The 20,573-nt window shown below is 34.4% G+C and overlaps 2 protein-coding genes across 2 annotated transcripts; both read right to left on the reverse strand.

Annotated features, from left to right (window-relative positions):
- Positions 1–770: 770 nt before the first annotated feature.
- LOC133311842 (ARF guanine-nucleotide exchange factor GNOM-like) lies at positions 771–7,937 on the reverse strand. Its single transcript, XM_061512953.1, has 3 exons — positions 7,881–7,937; positions 5,623–6,420; positions 771–4,816 (listed from the first exon to the last, which is right to left on the reverse strand). The coding sequence occupies exons 2-3, from the start codon at positions 6,361–6,363 to the stop codon at positions 1,154–1,156; spliced, it is 4,404 nt and encodes a 1,467-aa protein (XP_061368937.1). The 5' UTR covers positions 6,364–6,420; positions 7,881–7,937; the 3' UTR covers positions 771–1,153.
- A 5,392-nt stretch (positions 7,938–13,329) lies between these two features.
- Positions 13,330–16,238, reverse strand: LOC133311847 (thylakoid lumenal 15 kDa protein 1, chloroplastic). Its single transcript, XM_061512968.1, has 7 exons — positions 15,888–16,238; positions 15,685–15,780; positions 15,487–15,559; positions 15,325–15,386; positions 14,803–14,884; positions 13,757–13,817; positions 13,330–13,676 (listed from the first exon to the last, which is right to left on the reverse strand). The coding sequence occupies exons 1-7, from the start codon at positions 16,122–16,124 to the stop codon at positions 13,625–13,627; spliced, it is 663 nt and encodes a 220-aa protein (XP_061368952.1). The 5' UTR covers positions 16,125–16,238; the 3' UTR covers positions 13,330–13,624.
- Positions 16,239–20,573: the final 4,335 nt, after the last annotated feature.

Consider the following 20,573-nt stretch of genomic DNA (forward strand, 5'->3'; position numbering starts at 1 on the left):
TTAGTATGGTACAAGCTAAATTATAGATTTGCTCCGATTTTTTTTTAGACATCAACTTACATCTATATAAAAAATAAAAAGTCTTACACTCAATCTTAACGGTTGATTTCCGTCAATCAGACGGTTAAAATTGATTAGATTATTAATCCCCAACAAATTACAACCATTAGATTTACAAAAATTAACGATTAAAATTGAGTGTAAAATTTATTATTCTTATACCGGTGTAATAAAATTCTACCCCTTTTTTTGAATACATTGTTGAGAATTAAACACACAACTTAATACAAAACTACCCAAACCCCTACCAATTCTGATGGCTTAATCTGATTTATTTTAAAAAATTACAAGACTTAACTCGGTCAATCAAGCCTTACAAGTTTTGAAAAAAATAATATATTACACTTATTAAATTAAAAATTATAATTACTTTATTTCTTTTATACGTTTAAGGTGTACAATAACTAAAATTACTATCCAAACTATTAATATTTTAAGTATATTTCCATAAATAAAAAATAACTAATTAAATAAAATTGTATTAATTTTTTAATATAAAATTAAATTTTGATTTAATTTAAAGTAAATTAAAAGTTTATATACACAACCACGCACACGCACGTACACATGCACATATACATATATAATAATAATAATAATTTAATAAAGAAATTTTTATAGTATCTATGTTTATGTTTAAAAAAAATTATTATAAATTGACATGTAGATGTTAGTCCCCATAAACTATCACCACACTCCTCTGCGCCAGAATACCCCTCATCTTCATAACAAGCTAGGAATTTTTCAGAAGCCAATACTAATGCTTAGGACAATTTGCAGTTAACAAACTGCATAATGGGAAGAGAGAACCTATATAGTATAAGCACCCAACAAGTAGGGAATGGAAGCACTCAAGCTATGTATAACATATCTCCAATCAAAAATCTCACTAGTATAGTAACAAGAGTCCCCGGGGCAAAATATGACAATAAAGATATGTCATGTTCTGCAGAATCTGCATTGAGGACCCTCACAATCTCAAGATAGAAAAAAAAGAAAATCTATCAAGGGTGGACTGAGATTATGGGTGAGTTCATAGGTACAAATAGAAAAGCCAATTCAGGTAGCCTAGGCACTGCAGGTAGAATTAACCTTAACCAATACCAGCACCATCTTGGCTCACTGTTTCATTTGAAGGAACAGGAATGCTTTCTTCATGCCCCAAATTTTCTACTGTTTCAATCTGTTTGCGGTGCAACCGCAACTGCTCTGAATCTTGCTCAGGGAACAACTCAGACTGCAACGACGGAGCAATATTCTTCATATGTAGCCATGTCAGTTCCCACAAATTGTTTTCACCTAAGCCACTGCTCTGCACTAGTATGCCCCCTGATTTCATAACAAGCAAAGTGTTCTTCAGAAGCTCAGGCACAAGCTCTTGAAGCTTCTCACTTCTCCTTCCCCTAACTTTCACCTTCATACACTTTTCCGCTTGGTTTAGCACACCCACCCATAGTTTGCAGAAGGCTTCCAATTGGGATAGATCTTGGATTAAATGGAGGAAAACTTTTGACAAGAGCTTCAAGGCAAGAATCAGTGTTCCTTCTATGTTCCGGTAGTCCTTTTGAGAGAATGCCTGAGCAATTTCAAGTAGGTCATCCAGCAAGCTGAAGATCACTTGATCAAAACACTGCAACCACAAATCACGTGAGAGATGAGTCCCCACGGCTCCTGTCAAGCACTTTTGCAAAGATAACAACGCATGATTTCTGACCTCCTCTCTCTGGTCCAAACATACTTTCCTTAGTCCCAGCCCTAACCTCAACCACATCTCCCCAATATCCTGCAACATCTTTTCCACTTCCTCTTCTTTTTCTGCTTGCTTAGCATCACTAATCCACTTTTCTAAACAATTTATAGAACCTGCCATAAGATCTAGTGCAACTAAAGACCGATCTACCGGACCTACACGAGACTCAGCAAAATGCCTTGCAGCATCTATACAGAGAATATAATTAGCAGGAAGCAAGTGAGCTCCATCAGACATAATGAACAACAGCGTATCAAATCCAGCCTCATATGCTTCCAGGTGTCTAGCAGTGATGGAAAGCAGTGATGTAATTGTCCGCCATCCTAACTGAGATCTAATATGAGAAGCATTTGCTTTCACAAGGCTACTGACTTCCTGTGTAATCTGCTCATAGTATGCATCTGCAACCCGTGCATCAAGCTTCAAGACAAGTTGCAGGGACCTCAAAAGTTCATCAGTAATGTTCTCTTTGTAGGGAAGTAAGCGATGGCAAATCCTTAGAAGTCCAAAAACAGCCTTTTCTACCAGTGCACAAGGCATCACAGTTGACTGAACAATATTGGATATGTGCTCATAAACACCCTTCCAAAGAAGTTCAATTCTATCCCTGTTATTCAGAGTGATTGCTACCAGTAACTCCAGGCAGAAAACTGAAGTATCTTCATACTCAGAAATTCTGTTCCCTTTCTGAGGTTGCGCTCCAGCATTAATGAGTGCTCTTGCAAGCTGTAATAGAGATTCAGCTTGCAGAAATTTACTCTCAGTGAATATGCTGTCAATGTGGCACTTATGAATTGTTTGTAAAGCTTGCTGATGAGCAGCCAGTTGTTCTTCAGTTGGTACTGATCTTGGTTCTTCAGTGCCAAGAGATAGCAGTTGACTAAATCTGCTCATTAATCCTGATGATCTCTTTGGAGTACTAACAGATTGAACACGAGTTGATGATAAAGAATTTGAATTAGGCTTCTCATGTTCAGTTTCTGTAGAAAGCTCTGACTCATTAGCTGCATCCCTGGCCAAACGAGAAGGAAGAAGGCCTAACTTGTGCAATCTTAAGATGCAATCAAGAATATTCCTCCACCCTGTGCGGATGTAATCACCATACCTATTTGCAATTGTGAAAACTGTCTCCGTTGCCATTCTTGCTTTTGTGTCATCTCCAAAGGCTAGGACAGATTCCTCATGTGATAACGGATCCAAAATGGTAATGAACTTACAGAGACACACAACCAAATCATCCAGTACATTTTCAAGATGATAGTAAGCCGAAATTTTTGCAACAGCTAAGAATCCATCTAAACATGTTTGGTAAACCTCTTCATTTTCAGCATTATCAAGCACCACAGAAATGGCAGCAATTGTTGGGCCTGACGCTATAACAAACATATCATAATCCAGGTATGCTTTGGAATCAGACAAAATGAATGGAGCAGATTCCTTTGACTTGTGCATCAGAGAAATCCACCGACTTGGGGTCATTTCAGGAGATCCAAAGCCTGGTTCAGGGGTTGTGCGGATTTCATTCTTACAAATGGAATGGTAAATCTCTGACAGGAATTCTCGAGGTAGATCATTGCCACCATTTATACGCCTATTATTCCTGATAAAATCCTCTTCTGTCATCTTCTTTTTGACCTGGACATTGTGCTGATCTGTATTAAGCAATATAATTGAGTACGATAACACAAGAGCAGCATCCTTGTTAGCCAGGATATGTGGTGACTGCTCATAATACCTCTCAGAGAAAGCTTCAACCACCCTTTGTATCTTCTGTGATTCACCAGGCAGCCTAAAAGCCTCCAAAAATAGGCGCAGGGCTGTGTCTAAGGTCATATCTTGGAAATCAAATGTTCTAGCAAATTCATGAAGAACCTGAACACAGAATTCATCATGATTTCCAAGGAAATCACCAATGAGATTCTTATCCAACCCAGCAGTGTATCTGAAAAAGCAGGCAACACTTTGAGGATCAAGTTTGTCAGGCAAAAGATGAGTTCCTTGGAGAAATTCAAGACCCTTCTTAACATCACGATTGAAGTGATCAGCTCCAATCATCAATCTTCTCTTGAAGACCTTTCTTCGGCAGACAAAAGGAACCCAATCATTTGGGTCACCAAAATTTTCGCACTTTTCCAGCCAGAATGGAGTATACTCTTCAAAATTCACAGGAGAATGTTCTGAGCTTACAGGTCCATTGCCTATCCTTTCAGCCATTCCCTGCATTACAGCAATAAGACCATCCAAAGCAAGAATATGCATGGAAGATAATGGACTGTTCACCGGAAATGCACTTTTGGACAGCAAATTAACAATGTCTTCAAAAACATTACTGGAAGTTATGTCACAGTCAAAGTTAGCATACATCTCCATCATGAATGTTTTTTGCCTGCAAAAATCAACAAGTGCCTCCATCACAACCTCCTGTTGCTGATATGAAGCCCCATATTTGCTTTGTGCAAGCCTCAAAATTACACAAGAAAAAAATGCTTCTAGCTGTAATTTGAGTTCAATACGAAGATGGTGATACAAATTGAGAACAATGCTACACACCATTGAAAGTACAAGAGGACTCAATGACAAACCGAATTGCATAAGATTACGGAATAATTCATCTTGAATTAAACTCAGCAATCTTGGGTGACAGCGAAAGGAAGGCCCTCCCATCTCTATGGCTGAATTAATCAAAGTTAAGGCAAAAAGAGGCACGTCTTCATCAAATGCCATTGTGTTTGATCTAGGATTCATTCCCATATGCTCAACAACATTCAACAAAGAACACAAGAAGTGAAATATTTCCACCATACAGAGAACCCCATATGGTTCAGTCATGAGCTGCAATTCATGTAGATCAGTCTCCTGGCCACTGATAGCTACAATTGCTGATACATCAGCTCCAGTACTGGAAGCAATGCCTGTGGATAATGGTCGACTATCATTTGCAGAACTCAGGCTCCCATTTTCCAATTGTCTGCTTGCTGAAGCATGCTCATTACTTAGCCCACCGGTCTGCAAAATATATATTCTAATTGATTACAAATTTCTGCATGTACTGACTCTCAAAATTCAGTTTTGCACCAGCAAAATTGTTTATTTCAGTAGAACAATTAAATTATTAACTTTGAGAATTTATATATTTGACTGTACAAATATCAGTATTAGTAAAAATTGTAATAATTGGTGGAGACAACTCTCTACCCCTAACTAGTAACAACACATGCATCCTACAAAAATTCTTTGCTTTTTATTCTCTCTTTGTTTGGAGGTGCATGAAGGTGGTGCAAGACAGCAGGGAGTTGGTACAAACTTTATTTTTACTGATAAATATTATTATAAGGGTTTTCCCTTGTTTCCTGGTAAGTTCCAGATAATCTACCAAGAAGATTTCTAGGTCATGTCCCTAGCCCTCCTTTCTTATTTTTGCTGTCCAGCATCTGAAGGGGAAGTAAGAAGAGAGGTCTAAGTTCATTATTTCACTTTAAGCTGTACATCAGACTTAGAAGGCAAGTATATAATCATCTGGTCAAACATTATATGGTATTTAACACTCCAGGATTAGCAGCATACAATTTGTAGGGAATAACAAATTGATGGAAATTGAAAATTTCATACAAATAATAAACTGTAATGTAAGTAGAGAAAAATAAGTTAAGGAGCATTTCCTGCTCAACAATTTCACATGTTGTAAGCTGAGTTTGAGAATAACAAACAATAGCAAAACAAAAATTCTAGTGTAAATAACAACTGACAAAATAATCACATGAAAAAAGTGAAAAATGCAACCATAAAGGACAAAGATGACGCAAATCTTATACCTCTTGTTTTATATTTGCACTCCCATTCATCAGTGCATGCTCCGTGTTCTCAATATTCTGAAGGTGAGAGAATATACACCTAACAAGTTCATGCATTGTGTACCGTGCTATCCGCTGCAACAACTCACCTTTGGTTCCTGCTTGATGAACTATACGGAAACAAGTATTCACTATGGTGCAAATGTGTTCGTTACTCAGAATTACTGATGCTTTACTTTTCACACATGCTAGAAGAACTTGTAAAATCTTCATTAATACCACTTCTTCTGATCCAGGATCAGTCACTTCAAACCTGCAACTTGTGACAGCGTCAACCACCAAGTGCATGGTATCCAAAATGTTGACAGTGTTTTGATCAATCACATCAAGAGTTAAGATCTTATAAACAGATGACAAAGCAACACCAGTAATTGGTGTACCAGTTTCATCTGATTGAATCACATCCAGAAAAGGCTGGAGATACAAGGCAGGGTTGATGGCATGCCATTGATCCTGCCATGAGAAAATTTGCCTCCTTAATGCTTTCAAAGACTGAACAAGAAAGTGCTCAGATTGGTCATCATCTGACATATAATGAACTCCCCATCTAACATTTCTTCGCATGACTGCCAAAACAGCACCAATTTCTGCATTGATCATGCATGCTATAGTAGTTTTGTTAGGATATCCAGCATTGAATTGCTCAGATTGACCCTCTATTGCATGGAGACCAGTTTGCATTTGCATCTTTAGATGTCCCATTTTGACTAAGGGATCAGCTCGACATTTACCAAAAGAATGTTGAGATGAACAAAAGTCCTACGAATAGCAGTGTAAAAAGAGAGAAAATTAATATAGTGATAAGGATTTCCAGATGTCAATGACCCCAATGAAGCATGGGTAACACAAAAAGACCAAATTCAAAACAGTTGCAAATTACAAACATATGAAACACAGCCTGAGGATGTACTAGAACTCTAGAATCTAAAGAAATTCATCAAGGAAGCATGTGCCCAGTGAATATATAAGTACAGAGACATTCAGAAAGAGGCCTTACTTCATAGTAACAAGGCTGTATAAAATAATTTAAAAATTATCCAATCACAGAAATATCAAGTAAAGAACTCTAACCACATATGAAAAGGAAATTGACTCATACGGAATCCCAAAGCATAGAATAACTAAACAACGTCTTCATTAATGCCGAACCAGTAACCAATTGGCTTAACAGAAAGAAAGAACGAAACAAGAATTGCGAGAAAACACTTTTCTCTTTTCTGAATTTTATTTAACCAAAAACAACCAAATAATAATAGGGTTCTCCAAACCTTAAATAGACAAAATAAAATAACAAAAAAATAAATAACTATAATCATGCGCAATCAAAAGAGATAACGCACAATCAACGCACACTCAAACATAATCTAAAAATAACAAAAAAGGAAATAATTAATAATTATTGAAAAATCCTAAACAATGGAATAAATTATAGAAAAGCCAAATCCAAGTCAATCACCCAGGTGCATCATTCATGCCTTGAACTTTGTAGATACAAAATATTTGGGTTATACAACAGATCAATAGCAGAGAATAACAATATATCTCAAATTTAAAATTATAACCAATACTAATTTTTAAGTCTCCACCACTAAATAAAATCCAGCAATTCCGTTACTATGGTTTTCATAGTTTAAAATTTAAAAAAAAAATTGAATCTGTAACTCATTGAATCGTGTAGGTTAGAGTTTAATGAATGTAGGTTTTGGTTCCTCTAAAACAAAGTTGAAAATTTCATTTCTGAGCTGAAACTTAAAATACATTTTTCCGAATAAACCACACCGGGACATAGACGGATCACATTAGAGGCACAGAAGTTGGACATCCATATAAGAAAGATAGAAAATCAAAACAAAAAAATTAAACTACTTCAGGATGGAAATCAATCCAGATGGAACAACAATCCAACTTTAAACCCATAACTTTCAAATTTCAAAAACAAATTTCATACATACATACATATAAACCTTAGATCTACCATTAAATCTCACCCTTCAGATTGAACCCATTTCCTTACAATCCTGTTGGCATAATCAAAATGATCAAATCCATTGGACATGACCCATTGGAAATTAAAGTAAAATTCTAAAAAGGGGTTCCAAAAAACTGTGAAAGTTTAAATTCCCACGATGACACCCCTCCAAAAAAAAAATGAAAAAATTGAGAATTGAGATTGAATCAGAGATGGGGGGAACAAAAGAAGAATAAAAACGAAAACTTACCGAGATAGTGAGTTTAGGGCATAAATCAGAGCTGATGGGGTTACATTGGTTGGAGTGTGGAATTGAAAATCATGGGTTGTGATGTGTTGTGCCACTTCCTTCCGACCCAGAAGCTCTTCTCTATTTCTTTCTTTCTTTTTTGTTTCTGTTATTTGGATTTGAATTTGTTTGTGTACCCTTTTAGAAACCACAAATTACTATACCAATCTCAACTTTCTCTCTATTTTGACATTTTGCCTATGTATCAATGCACGCTTCATACATCATAATCATAGTAACTCGGAAGTGGATACTTTCGAATCTCGTATCTCTCTCATATGTATTAAGGGAAAAATAAATCTTTTAAGAAAATCCTAATCTTATATCATAAATACAATAAATATGATATTCATCTATTTAAAAAGAAAAAAGAAAAAAAGTGACATATCTTTTTATGATATGTATAGGAAGGGTTTATTTTCTCACGTAACATGAAAAAAATAACCTTATGTATTAAATAGACTAGGTTTAATTATTATTAAAAAAAAATAGATATAAAATTTATAATCATATGAAATTTTAACATTAAAAAATTTTTATTTCTAGTAATACATAGTTTGTAACAGTAACTTTATATATTATTGTACTCTGTCTTCTCAAATTTTTAGGTAAAAAAAATAATTAGGTGTAGAAACTAATGTACTTTTGTATTCTAAAATCTAATTGTGGTTTTTATTAAGGAAAAAGAAAGTCATCAAAAAAAAAATGTATTTTTACGAAAGTAAATATTTTACATAAATTTCACATACTGTGACGTGCCAAATATTCTCTGTGAGAATGCTGTAAAATTTCTTTTTATGTGAATAATATATAGCTCGAAAATTCTCTATAATGTTAACTGTGAAATCTAAATACAATATGGCTGAACTAAAAAGACTACATATATTAGAGGATGGATATTTTGAATCTGGTATATGATCAAGAAGTTAGGGGTGTATTGGATTGAGATTTTAATGGATTGTTTTTAGACAAAAAAATATGTTGGTATTCAATCAGGATTTTAAACAATTGAATCACAATCTCATGGTATTCAAAAATCCGACGATTTTAATGAATTTTTTATTGTGTGAATTTCGTGAGACTTTTTAGTGAAAAATATGAATAAGATGTATCTCTCACAATCTCACCCCAACTCCTAGGATTTCTTGAGATTCTTCTATTGCAGTGTTTTCTTCTTCCATTGGTAGGTTGACTGCTTGAAATTGGGTTCCGCCACGGGAGCTTCGTCAAAACTAAAAAAAAAACATATTTTGAGCGATTTTTATCACAAAATAATCCAGAAACAACAAACCAACGAGATTTTAATATAATCTATCTCAAAAATAACATATTTTTGAGCCATTTTTGAGAAATTTTGAAAGTTTAAAAAGTGATTTTTCAAGCTATGGGTCGCGGTTTTTCTTGGCACAAAAATGCGCTTTTTGTATTAAAAATAACATAAAACAGTTAAAAAATAACAAGGGATCTTTCGTATTAATTTCGTTTTACATCAATGAAACAATATCAATTTAAAGAAAGATTGAATCTTTCATAATACGAACCCTATATTTCGTAACAATATACATTCATGAACAAAATTCCTTCACTATAGGACACGATTTCAAACAATTTTCGTGTCAATAGATAACTAAAAGATTGTTTCTCAAAAGCCCCAAAGCAAATTAAGGTTTCAATGTGTCGATTGAAAAAAATTTGAGAAATTTTCTAAACTTTCATGTAATTAAACCCAAAATTTCAGATTCAAAATTTTATATGATATATGGTTAGAAAATTTCAAAAATCCCAAGGTTTTCAAGATCGATTGCAAAAAATTCCAAACGAAATTTTATCATGAACTTTAAGTTCTATATGCAAATTTAGAATTATTTTTATAATTAAAAAAAATTGGGTCTTATAATCATATATGCATAACTTTGATACCAAATGAAGAAGATGATTTTCAACTCATTAGATATGTGAAAAGCTGTTGTTTAGTAATTTTGAATGTTTGTTAAAAATTATATTAATGTTTGGGGCAAGATATACTTACCACCAAAAAATTTTATCACCTTTACAACTAACCTAATCACCATTGATTTCCTTCAATCTAACGGTTATAATTTATTGAGAATTAATAAATACGACATAATAATTTCCAATAAATTATAACTGTTAGAATGACGAAAATCAATGGTGATTAAGTTAGTTATAAAGGTTGTAAACTTTTTTGTGGTAAATATATCCTTCCCCATTATGTTTTAATGATTGAGAAAATTATATTTGATTTTACTTTTTTTTATTAATTTCATTGTATTTCTTTGTTTTTTTTTATGGGGAAGATTATACTTACAATCTATTTTTGTCTACAACCTTTTACATCCATATCTTAACCATTGATTTCTGTCAATCAATAGTTATTATTTTCACAAATCAAACTTATTAATTAATATTTAATTTGCAATAAATGATAACTGTTGATTGACAGAAATCAACGGTTAAGATATGATTGTAAAATGTCGTAAACAAAAATAGGTTGCCTTTCCCTTTTGTATTGACTCTTTAATTTTGAATGTTTGTTAAAAATTCATATGTTTTTTCAAAATCTTATAAATCCATATTGTATTTTCAAATCTTATAAATTCTATTAAAATCCGTTAAAATCCTTTAAAATCCAATCCTATGAAATTTTGATTGTAAAAAAAATCTTTTAAGAAAGTCTATAAAGTCTTTCCAATTCTAAAATGTCATTTAAAATTTGTAGGATTTTTTATCTCAAAAAAGTCTTTTAAAATCCTAATCCAATACACCCTCTTGAGCTACTGGTGAGATTATATCAATGATTTTATATAAACTAAAATTGGGCTTGGACCTATCTGATTACAAAAAAATAAAAAAATAACATGAAGTATTTCATGTTTAATTTTCTGCATATTTGAACAAAAATAAACAGAGATGATATCCTGTGACTAGGGGTGTTAACGGGCTGAGCCGAGTCAAGCCGAGCTTTGGTCTTAAAAGGCTAAGCCTGTATTTAAATTATCTATTTTTTTTAATCTATACAATTTGTTAGGGTAAAGTTGAGTATAAGAATTTTCTTCACTCCAATCCTCACAAATTTGGATTTAACGGGGGAGTTATAAAAATGATGTGTTAAATTTTACATTTTAATAAATATAAAACGAACAATTATAAAACATATTAGGTGATTAGCCAACAAAAAAGAGGCAAAAAAAAAATTAAAATATTGCATTTTTAATAAATAATTACGAATAAGTTATTGTTTCGAACCTATTTACGGATCTATTACACTCATTCACTCCCAAATTAGGCGTGACTATTCACGCCTAAATTAGGCGTGAATCGTCTAGTGTTGACACGTGACACAAAAAAGTTAATAGTTTAACCGTAAAACTTCATAAGGCCATACATAACTTTTGACTCGGGTATCCAAATCAGATAATTCTTTTTTTTATTTCACATAATTTTTCGAGATCTACGCAATGATATCTCATTTGATATATTTTATCTCTCACAAACAAAGTTCAAATTTGCAATAATGGTAGTATAAAGATGGCACCAAAATATATTAGTCCATATAAACCCATTTCTAAGTTTGTGATACAAAACAAAGGCTGAGTCTTTATGGCTCGATTCGTTGGAAGCTTATGAATGGTTTTCAAAAATAAAATTTTTCTTTCTTAAAGACTTAGAATATTTATTTAATTATTTCCTTTATTAATACAGATCTTTCAAATTGGAGTTTGAGTTTAAATCAAAAATCAAATCTTTATTTTTGTTTTCCTTATTAATAATAATTTTTTAATTTTTTTAATTTAAATCACAAACCAAATCTTTATTTATTTTTTATATAAAAAATTAAAAAAATTGATTTTTTAATTTAAATCATAAATCAAATCTTTATTATTTTTTATATTAAATCACAAACGCAGAACTCAGAGGCTTATGGTTTAAACTCTGTTATAATATCATTATTGCAAATTTGAATTGTTTATATGAGAGATAACATATGTTAAATGAGGTGTCATTGCGTAGATCTCGAAAAGTTTTGTGGAATCAAAAGTTTTTTTATCTGATTTGGATACCTGAGTCAAAAGTTATGGCTTTCCAAAGTTTTACAGTTCGTAAGTTGACTTTTTTGTGCCACGTGTCAACACCAGACAAGTCATACCCAAATTAGGCGTGACTATTCACGCCCAAATTAAGCGTGACTAATCACGTCCAAATTAGGCGTGACTATGCGTGAATGCCTTGGGAGTCACGTCTAATTTGGGCGTGAATAGTCATGTCTAATTTGGACGTGAATGAGAACAATAGATCCGTAAATAGTTTCGAAATAACTATGTATTCATAATTATTTATTAAAATAGTGATATTTTAATTTTTTTTCTCCCACAAAAAAGATAACAAATCATTAAAGAGATCACAAAGGTTACAAATCAAAGAATGATGTACGACACCTAGGGCCTATTTGATGTGATGTATAAGGCCTGATAGCTTTGTAGTACCGACACGACACGCGACACGTGACACGACACGACACGACACGACACTCCGACACGTCAATCCTAAAAAATTATAGATTTCGACACGTTGGGACACGTTTTAATATTAAATAATATTTTTAATTTATATAGTGTATATTTCATTTAATATTTAATAATTTAACAAAAAAACGAAACTAAATTAATAATACCCATCAACACGTTATAAAGATGGAAGCTTTAATAAAAAAAATAAGAACTGGGATGAGATAGGGATATAATATCAGATAGAGAGATCAAATCATATTAGAGAGAGATCAGAGAGAAGAAGATACAACAAGAGCGTGATAGGAATTGACAACAATGATGTTGAGATGATCTCTTATCTACTTAAGGGAAAAAAAAACAAAAAGATAAAATTGATATGATCATGTGGAAGCTTTATTAATATATTTTAACTTTAAAAAAAAAAAAATTAAAAAAAAATTACGAAAATGCCATTTGACCGTGTCGGACACGGTCAAATTCGCGTGTCGGAATGGTCAACGTGTCGGAAAAAGTCAACCGCGTGTCCGACACCGTGTCGGAGCGTGTCGGACCCGACTCTTCCTGTTTTTACAAGTGTCCGTGCTTCCTTGCCTGATAGTATAAGCTTATACTATACGTTATGATATTTTCAGTTGTTTGGTGTGACCATCGTATAGTATAAGCTTATACAGCAGGATTCTTTTATACATCAAAATGATGATAACTTAATCAGGCATAGGAGTGGTGAATTAGGCCTGATAAGAGGTTGATGTATTAATATTACTTACAAATACAATTTTCAAGAACTAATATATCATTTCAATATTTATATATTAAAATAATTTTTTTTTAATATATTAATTTTTAAAATATTAGAGGATATTATCTTATACAATACCATACCAAACATCGGATAATATTAAAATTTAATCAGGTCTTATACTATCAAGTCTTATATTATCATGCCTTATCCTATACTATGCACCAAACATCCCCTAATTTGGAACAAAACATTTCCTTTTCTGTGGAAAGAGAATTTATCTTTGGCATGATATACAGTATACCCGACTTTAATGTACAAGGCATGTATGTTTAAGGAGTTTATTTAATAAATTCAAAAGTTGAAGTTCGATATGCAGCATATCTATCTAGCCTCTGATTCAATATAACAAAAAAAACTTCTCAGAAAATGGAATACTAATTGCACAGCAATGTATCACGCGTAGCATTTCCAGTTGTTGGGTTCACTCTGTTACCAGAAACAACTTCATTAAGGATGAATCATATTTAGACAATAAAACAAGCTTAATTTATAGATATAAATCTTACCCATCAGCAACTTTGCAAAGGTATTCACGTTGATCATCTCTTAGTGGCACATCCGTGAAATCTGATTCCAAGCAAGACAATAGGCAAACCATTGTTAAGTCATAGTATATGTTTCCTAACACCAAACATCAAATCTCTTGAATGAAGATGTAGATCTTCACTCTTGTGGTGCTAATATCTTGATATTAAGCTAAAATTAAGATGCATGTTTCAAATTGTAGTTAGTGTTAGTAATGAATAAAAATTCTCTTTAACGTTCTTACTATTACATATATTTTCATGTTTACATCCAAGCATACAGAGAAAACAAATTTATGCAGGTAGATTGCACTAACTTTTACACAAAACTGTACTCTTACATCTGAACTGCATGTTGAGCATGTCCAAAATTTACAGCAAATTTAATAATGATGGAAGGTAAAAAGAATATGAAGGAAAATTATTGATTCCTAAGTAATTTGCAATTACCTTTGGAATAGGCATATAGGTATTATAATCTCAACAATCATAACAACCATTTTAATAAGAGTTACTGGCATAGTATATACATAACCACAAATGTAATTCAAATAGGGCTTCCTGATTTGATTATTATTATTATTTTATTTTTTTGGAATGAGAATTAATAAAATTTGGTAATTATTCATTCTAAGAAAATGAAGATTTACTGGGGTTTGCCTAGATATAGAGGTTCCTAATCAGTAAAGATAAACTCAGGATATTTTGGTAATGAACTTGCTTCCCATTCTCTTCTTTCTCTCCAAACCTTTTCTTCATGTAGTCTTCCAATATAAGTTGATTGAAAGCCAAGATGAGTTGAATGTAAATTATCTGCCTTTAATTAAGCAAGAGACTAGGTTTCGGAACTATAGATCAGTTAATTAATCACCATTGAATACCAATATATGACCTTTAACGAGTTAAATGCTATTATCAGACAAATACAAACCTTTAAAACTATATTTCCCTTAAAAATCCAATAGTAGGATATAATATTTTTTTTTTAAGTACATAGGATGTAATAGTTAAGTGGTACTACTACATACCAGCCCCTGTGATAGTTGATCCCTTAAAAGATGTATTTCCTGTTGCAAGTGCACCTTCCAAGTTAGCATTGCTTAAATTTGCCTGCAGAAGCCAACAGAACCAAAATTGTGAAAGGGCAGAAGAAAAAATTCGTTAACTACAACAGTAGATTGAGACACCAAATGTTTTTTGTAAGCATCAAATAATATACTTCCTTTCTCATCTGATTATTTCTATATATAATCTACCATACTGTCTAATAGCAGCTGGCTAACAATTATGCTAATGATCCATGACAATATTTCCAAAATCTTGTATTTGGTCACTGCCATCATGCAAATATTTGAAGTTGAGTACAATACACAACAGAACAAAGAAAGGATTTTACATTTATAAACTGTAGCATAGTGGAGTAAGGGCGATATCAACAGGGAATAAGAAATTCATAATGGCCTTAAGCAAATGATTCCAAATTAAATTCCCATTAGATACTAGCATAATGAACACACATCACCCTATTAATAATACAGGAAAAGAGTTACCTTTGTCACATTGGCCAGGGAAAAATCTGCACTTCTAAGATCAGCATCAGAAAGATCAGCACCTAACAAAGGTGGTGAGAGAATGAATGCAAAGGGTAAATACTAAATAGTATGTCAAATGTGTATGCTACATTCATTATAATTATTTGGTGATGGCCAAACCTGTTAAATCAGCATCAAAGAAGCTAGCACCTAACAACTTTGCACCTTTAAAATTGGCTTGTCGCAGTATGGACTGTAACATGTAAGGTAAATTGTTAGACTTTGATCTAAAGCACCACATTTTGAATTACACCATCATCAAATTAACTTAAATTTAAAATATTAAAATTAAGAAGAAGAAGAAGAAGAAAATGACACCGTTTTGAAGTCTTGCTTGATCAGAGTCTTGCCACTGAAATCCTTCCCAGAAAGATCTTGTCCCCTAGTCACTCCTTGCCCATATGGACCTCCACCCTTTATTCAACATACCCATTATTCATTAACCAGGAAAAAAACTAACTTGAACAACCGGGGTTGAAATTCTCATGTATAAACTAGAAAATGACTAGCTATTTTGTTACCTTGAATGCAAGTGCGGGATCAACAAAGAATAAAGAAGCAGAGAGGAGAGCAACGAGGGTGGTGCTAGACACGGATCCACCTAATGAAAATGTGAGTTTTTGAGAGGTTTGGCGAGTTTGCAGAGGAAGATGAATTGGGGTGCTGGTGGAAAAGGAGGGACTAGAAGTTGAGAGATGATGATGATGATGATGAGGTTTAGAAGTGGAACACAATGAGAAGTTGAGAACAAGAGCCATTCTTTACAGTTAGAGATGCAAACTCACAAGGACAAACTGTGACAGCTACCATGTGGATGTGGATGTGGATGATTGGATATGGATAACGTTACTATTCAGTCACAGGATATTATCATCTCCGTTTATTTTTGTTCAAATATGCAGAAAATTAAACATGAAATGATGAAATACTTCATGTTATTTTCTTTTAATTTTTAATTTTTTTGTAAGCATAGAGGTCCAAGCCCAATTTTTGTTTCATCTAATATATATATATAAGGTTTTATAAGAGTTATGTTGTAGGAAAATTGATTGTGTAATGTTATAGAGATTTGTTTTGCGTGCCTTAATTTTTTATTTATTTTTTTGTTTTAAAAAGTGTGAGAGTATGAAAGTTTGTTGTGTTATGTCAAAGGATAAAATGAAAACCCATATATATATATATATATATATATAGCATTGTTTTTCTTATGTGGAGGAAGATAATCGATTTTTGCTGTTGATAGAAATATATATAGCATTGTTTTTCTTCTGTGGAGGAAGATAATCGATTTTTGCTGTTGATAGAAACAAGCTGGATCCCATCAGCTTTTTGAAACAATATATAGCATTGTTTTTCTTCTGTGGAGGAAGATAATCGATTTTTGCTCTTGATAGAAACAAGCTGGATCCCATCAGCTTTTTGAAACAAAAAAAAAGAGTTAGGCACGTTTTACGGACTGAGAGGAGTTAGGCTCATTTAGGAATGGCAAAAACGAGCCAATTCGACCCGAGCCAGCTTAGAAAAAAACGAGTCAACTCACAAACAGGGCTAGCTCGCGAGTTGAGTATATTTTTTGTTTTTGTAAAAAAAAAATATAATATACAAAAATAGACAAAACTCACATATATAGTCATCGTCTTTCTTCCTTCTCTAAACCTATGTCCCTAATCTTCTCACATCCATCTCATTTTTATATTGTTAGGCTGTGCTGGCTCTGTTTGGTTCAAATATCTTACCCATTCGTTAGCAAGTGGTTCTGATTGTTTATTGTGTTGGTGCAAATTTGTTGTGAAGAAAATTCGAAACTAGAATATTTTAATTTTATTTCTCATTTTGTAACCCTTTGTTTGAGCTGATGGAAGCCACATAGCCAGTGCATTAATACTACAGGTTCATTTAAATAGCTTGAAAATAAGCAACTCGCGAGCTATTTTTTCAAGTCAACCCACGAGTCATATTTTTTAGCCAACTCTAACCCGACTCGGGTCAGGTTAGATTTTCTGGCTCATTTTTTTTTCGAGTTAATCCTAACCCAGCTTGTTTTTTTCGGGTTGTATGTGGGTTGGGCCGGGTCGAGCCGGATTGGCCCGTTTTGCTAACCCTAACCTCACCCAATAGCCTAAGTTTTTAGATTAAATTAGTTTTTTTATATGGTATTCAATGTCACGGGTTTGATCTTCACCGTCTCTTATTTATTAATAATTAATTAAGTTTTGTGAAGTTTTTTAGCACAGGTAAATTGAGCTTGATGCATCATCCATCATTCAAATCCAATCAACTCTCATATGAGAGAGAGTATTAGAGTTATATAAAATTATTTGGGTTGAATTGATTTTTACATCCTCAAATCTCAATAAATAGGCACCAATCATCGTGTTTATTTATAAAGTCCCACTTGTGAATCATTTATTCATTGGTTCAACCCTTCATCCATTGATCCAGTATTCCAATCTAAACTGTCCAAATTTGATAAATGGTTGACAGAACCCTAAAATAACACTACAAGGATGAGTTGTAAGCGGTAAGTGCTGTAAGTTGGTTTAGAAACATTATGACCAACTAATAGAGTTGATTTAGTTGTAAGTGTTAAGTTATAATTGCAATCCACACATTTTGCTTAAATACAAGCAAAATAATTAAATAAACAATAATTAAGCTTAAAAACACAAAAACAGTTTTAAGGTGAACAAATTCCTTCACGTGACAAGTACAAAATTATAATTTTATAGTCGATTCAAAATTTCCACTAGCAATCAAATTGAAATACTAAGTTGTCTTAAATGGAAGGCATGATGTAAGGAAGAAGATGATGAAATTGAGAGAAGTTAGTTAGAAGAGAGAGAAAATAGGAGAGAGGGAGAATTGTCCAACAATTTTCTATGTTTTCTTCTCTTTGTATTTTCTGTATATATTCTGAGGACAATGGATTTACCATCCTAACTGTCCTATTACAAAAAGGCTATCAGCCCATGATGAAATCATTAAAATGTTTGGGCCTGGAACTAATCCGAATGGCCCTTTGATTATTGCTATTTCGTTGGGTTGGGTCTGGAGTTGGCAACCCAATAGGTGTTGCAACAATCCTTCCCACTTGAGTTGCAGCATCGTCCTCGATGCGTGATGGGCCGTTGGATGAAAGCTGATCAACGGTTGGGACAAGTCCAGTTGGGGTGGCTTCAGTCAACACAGCTGGATGGCATTGTGGAGTAGGCAAAGACCGATTGGCTGTGGATTGGACATTAGGAAGTGAACTGGCCACGTGTGTGGAAGGAAAGCAATGTCCGTGAGTGGTTGCAGTTGATGGTGTCGGTGCCGCAGAAAGCACAGAGCTTGGGACAAGATTGGAAGCCATCTCCATCACTGTAGATGCATCTTCCCAAGTACAGTCATCGAGAGGTAAGCCCTCCCATTGTACTAAAACTTGTGAGACCTCTTGGCCCTGACGCCAAATGGAGCGAGTACCCACCATAGCCAAGGGGCGGTGTAAGGGGGGTTCAGCCGTGGAAGGAAGCGGTGACGGTGGAAATGGGTTGTTGTCGTCCTTATGAAAGGGACGGAGAAGTGACACATGGAAAACATCGTGTATACGAGCATCCTCCGGAAGAGACAAGCGGTATGAAACCAGCCCTATCCTCTCTTGGACCTGGTAAGGTCCATAAAATCGCTGGGCCAGTTTCTGTGAAGACCGGCGATGTACTGACAACTTCCGGTAGGGTTGTAGGCGCAGCAGAACCCAATCTCCCACCTCAAAGGTTTTCTCTTTTCTTTTCCGATCAGCATATGCTTTCATAGCATTCTGGGATTTAAATAAATTTTCCTTTAGGGTGCTCAAAATCTGGGATCTGGTGGACAAATCAGAATCTATGGCATCAACTGTCGAAGAACCAAAAGTGTATGCCAAGATGGTAGGTGGTTTGCGGCCAAAGGTGATCTCAAATGGGGTAAGACCGGTGGAGCGATTGAAAGCTGTATTGAAGTGGAACTCAGCAAAGCTAAGGTACTTGGACCATAACTTGGGATGTGTATGTGTAAATGCTCTAAGGTATTGCTGTAGACATCGATTGACCCTCTCCGTCTGGCCATCTGTTTGTGGATGATAGGTCGTGCTATAGTGTAACGAGGTGCCTTGGAGTTTAAACAGTGTGCGCCAGAAATTGCTTAAGAAGAGTGGGTCACGGTCAGATATGATCGTGCGAGGGAAACCATGCAATTTACCAACTGAATCCCAAAAAACTTTGGCGATGTGTGCAGCTGTGTAATTGGGACGTAGAGCAGTGAAGTGGCCACCCTTGGAAAAGCGATCAACTACAACCAATATGGCTGTGAAACCATTGGAAAGGGGCAAGTGCGTGATAAAATCCATGGAAAGGTCAGTCCATAGTGAATCAGGCGGTGTGATGGGTTGCAACAAGCCGTAAGGGGCATGATTCTGAGGTTTAGTCTTTTGACACACAATACAATTCTTGACAAATTGCTTAACATCCCGTCTAATTCCTTTCCATGTGAATGTACAGGTTATACGGTGCAGTGTGGTAGTAAAACCAGAGTGACCCCCTTGAGTGGATGAGTGCATCTCATGTAACAATTGAGGGATTAATTTGGAGCCTGCGGGGAGAAAGATTCTGTTGTTGTGTAGCAAAAGTTGGCCTTGAATTCGCCATTTGGGCCAAGCATTTGGGTGCTGCTGTATGTCTTGCAGGATATTGGCAGTAAAGGGGTCCTGTAGTAACTCAGTGTACAAGGTGGTGGAGTAATTCGAAGTAGGACCAGACATCACAGCTAGGTGGGCTGGTTGGACAGAAGGTAGGCTATCTGGTTGTCTGGAAAGAGCATCCGCAACCACATTGGTTTTTCCAGATTTATACTGTATGGTGAAATTGAAGCCCAGTAACTTGGCCAGAAATAGCTGCTGTTCTGGGGTTTGTACCAATTGAGCTAAAAGGTGATGAAGACTGCGATGATCAGTTCGAATGATGAATTGAGACCCCAATAAGTATTGTCTCCACTTGGCAACTGCCGCAGAAATGGCAAACATTTCGCGGACGTAAGTAGATTTGTTGTGCATGGTAGGGGAGAGTTTCTTACTGAAAAATGCAATGGGATGATTATTCTGGAGAAGCACAGCACCCACACCAATACCCGAAGCATCTGTTTCGACAATAAACGGAAGTGAAAAATCCGGTAGCGCCAAAATAGGGGCAGCAGTG

This window comes from Gastrolobium bilobum, unplaced genomic scaffold, assembly GCF_033153095.1.
Source record: "Gastrolobium bilobum isolate Gb01-03AN ecotype WA unplaced genomic scaffold, APGP_CSIRO_Gbil_v1 utg739, whole genome shotgun sequence".
NCBI lineage: Eukaryota > Viridiplantae > Streptophyta > Magnoliopsida > Fabales > Fabaceae > Gastrolobium > Gastrolobium bilobum.

Bases quoted from the DNA above. Each gene is read 5' to 3' on its own strand.
- LOC133311842 (XM_061512953.1), bottom strand. From the start codon at position 6,363: ATGGGACATCTAAAGATGCAAATGCAAACTGGTCTCCATGCAATAGAG. The intron at 4,817-5,622 runs GTATAAGATTTG...TATATTTTGCAG, and splicing joins GTGCAAATATAAAACAAGAG to ACCGGTGGGCTAAGTAATGA.
- LOC133311847 (XM_061512968.1), bottom strand. From the start codon at position 16,124: ATGGCTCTTGTTCTCAACTTCTCATTGTGTTCCACTTCTAAACCTCAT. The intron at 14,885-15,324 runs GTAACTCTTTTC...TGGCTTCTGCAG, and splicing joins CCCTGGCCAATGTGACAAAG to GCAAATTTAAGCAATGCTAA. The intron at 13,818-14,802 runs GTATGTAGTAGT...GCTTGGAATCAG, and splicing joins ATCAACTATCACAGGGGCTG to ATTTCACGGATGTGCCACTA.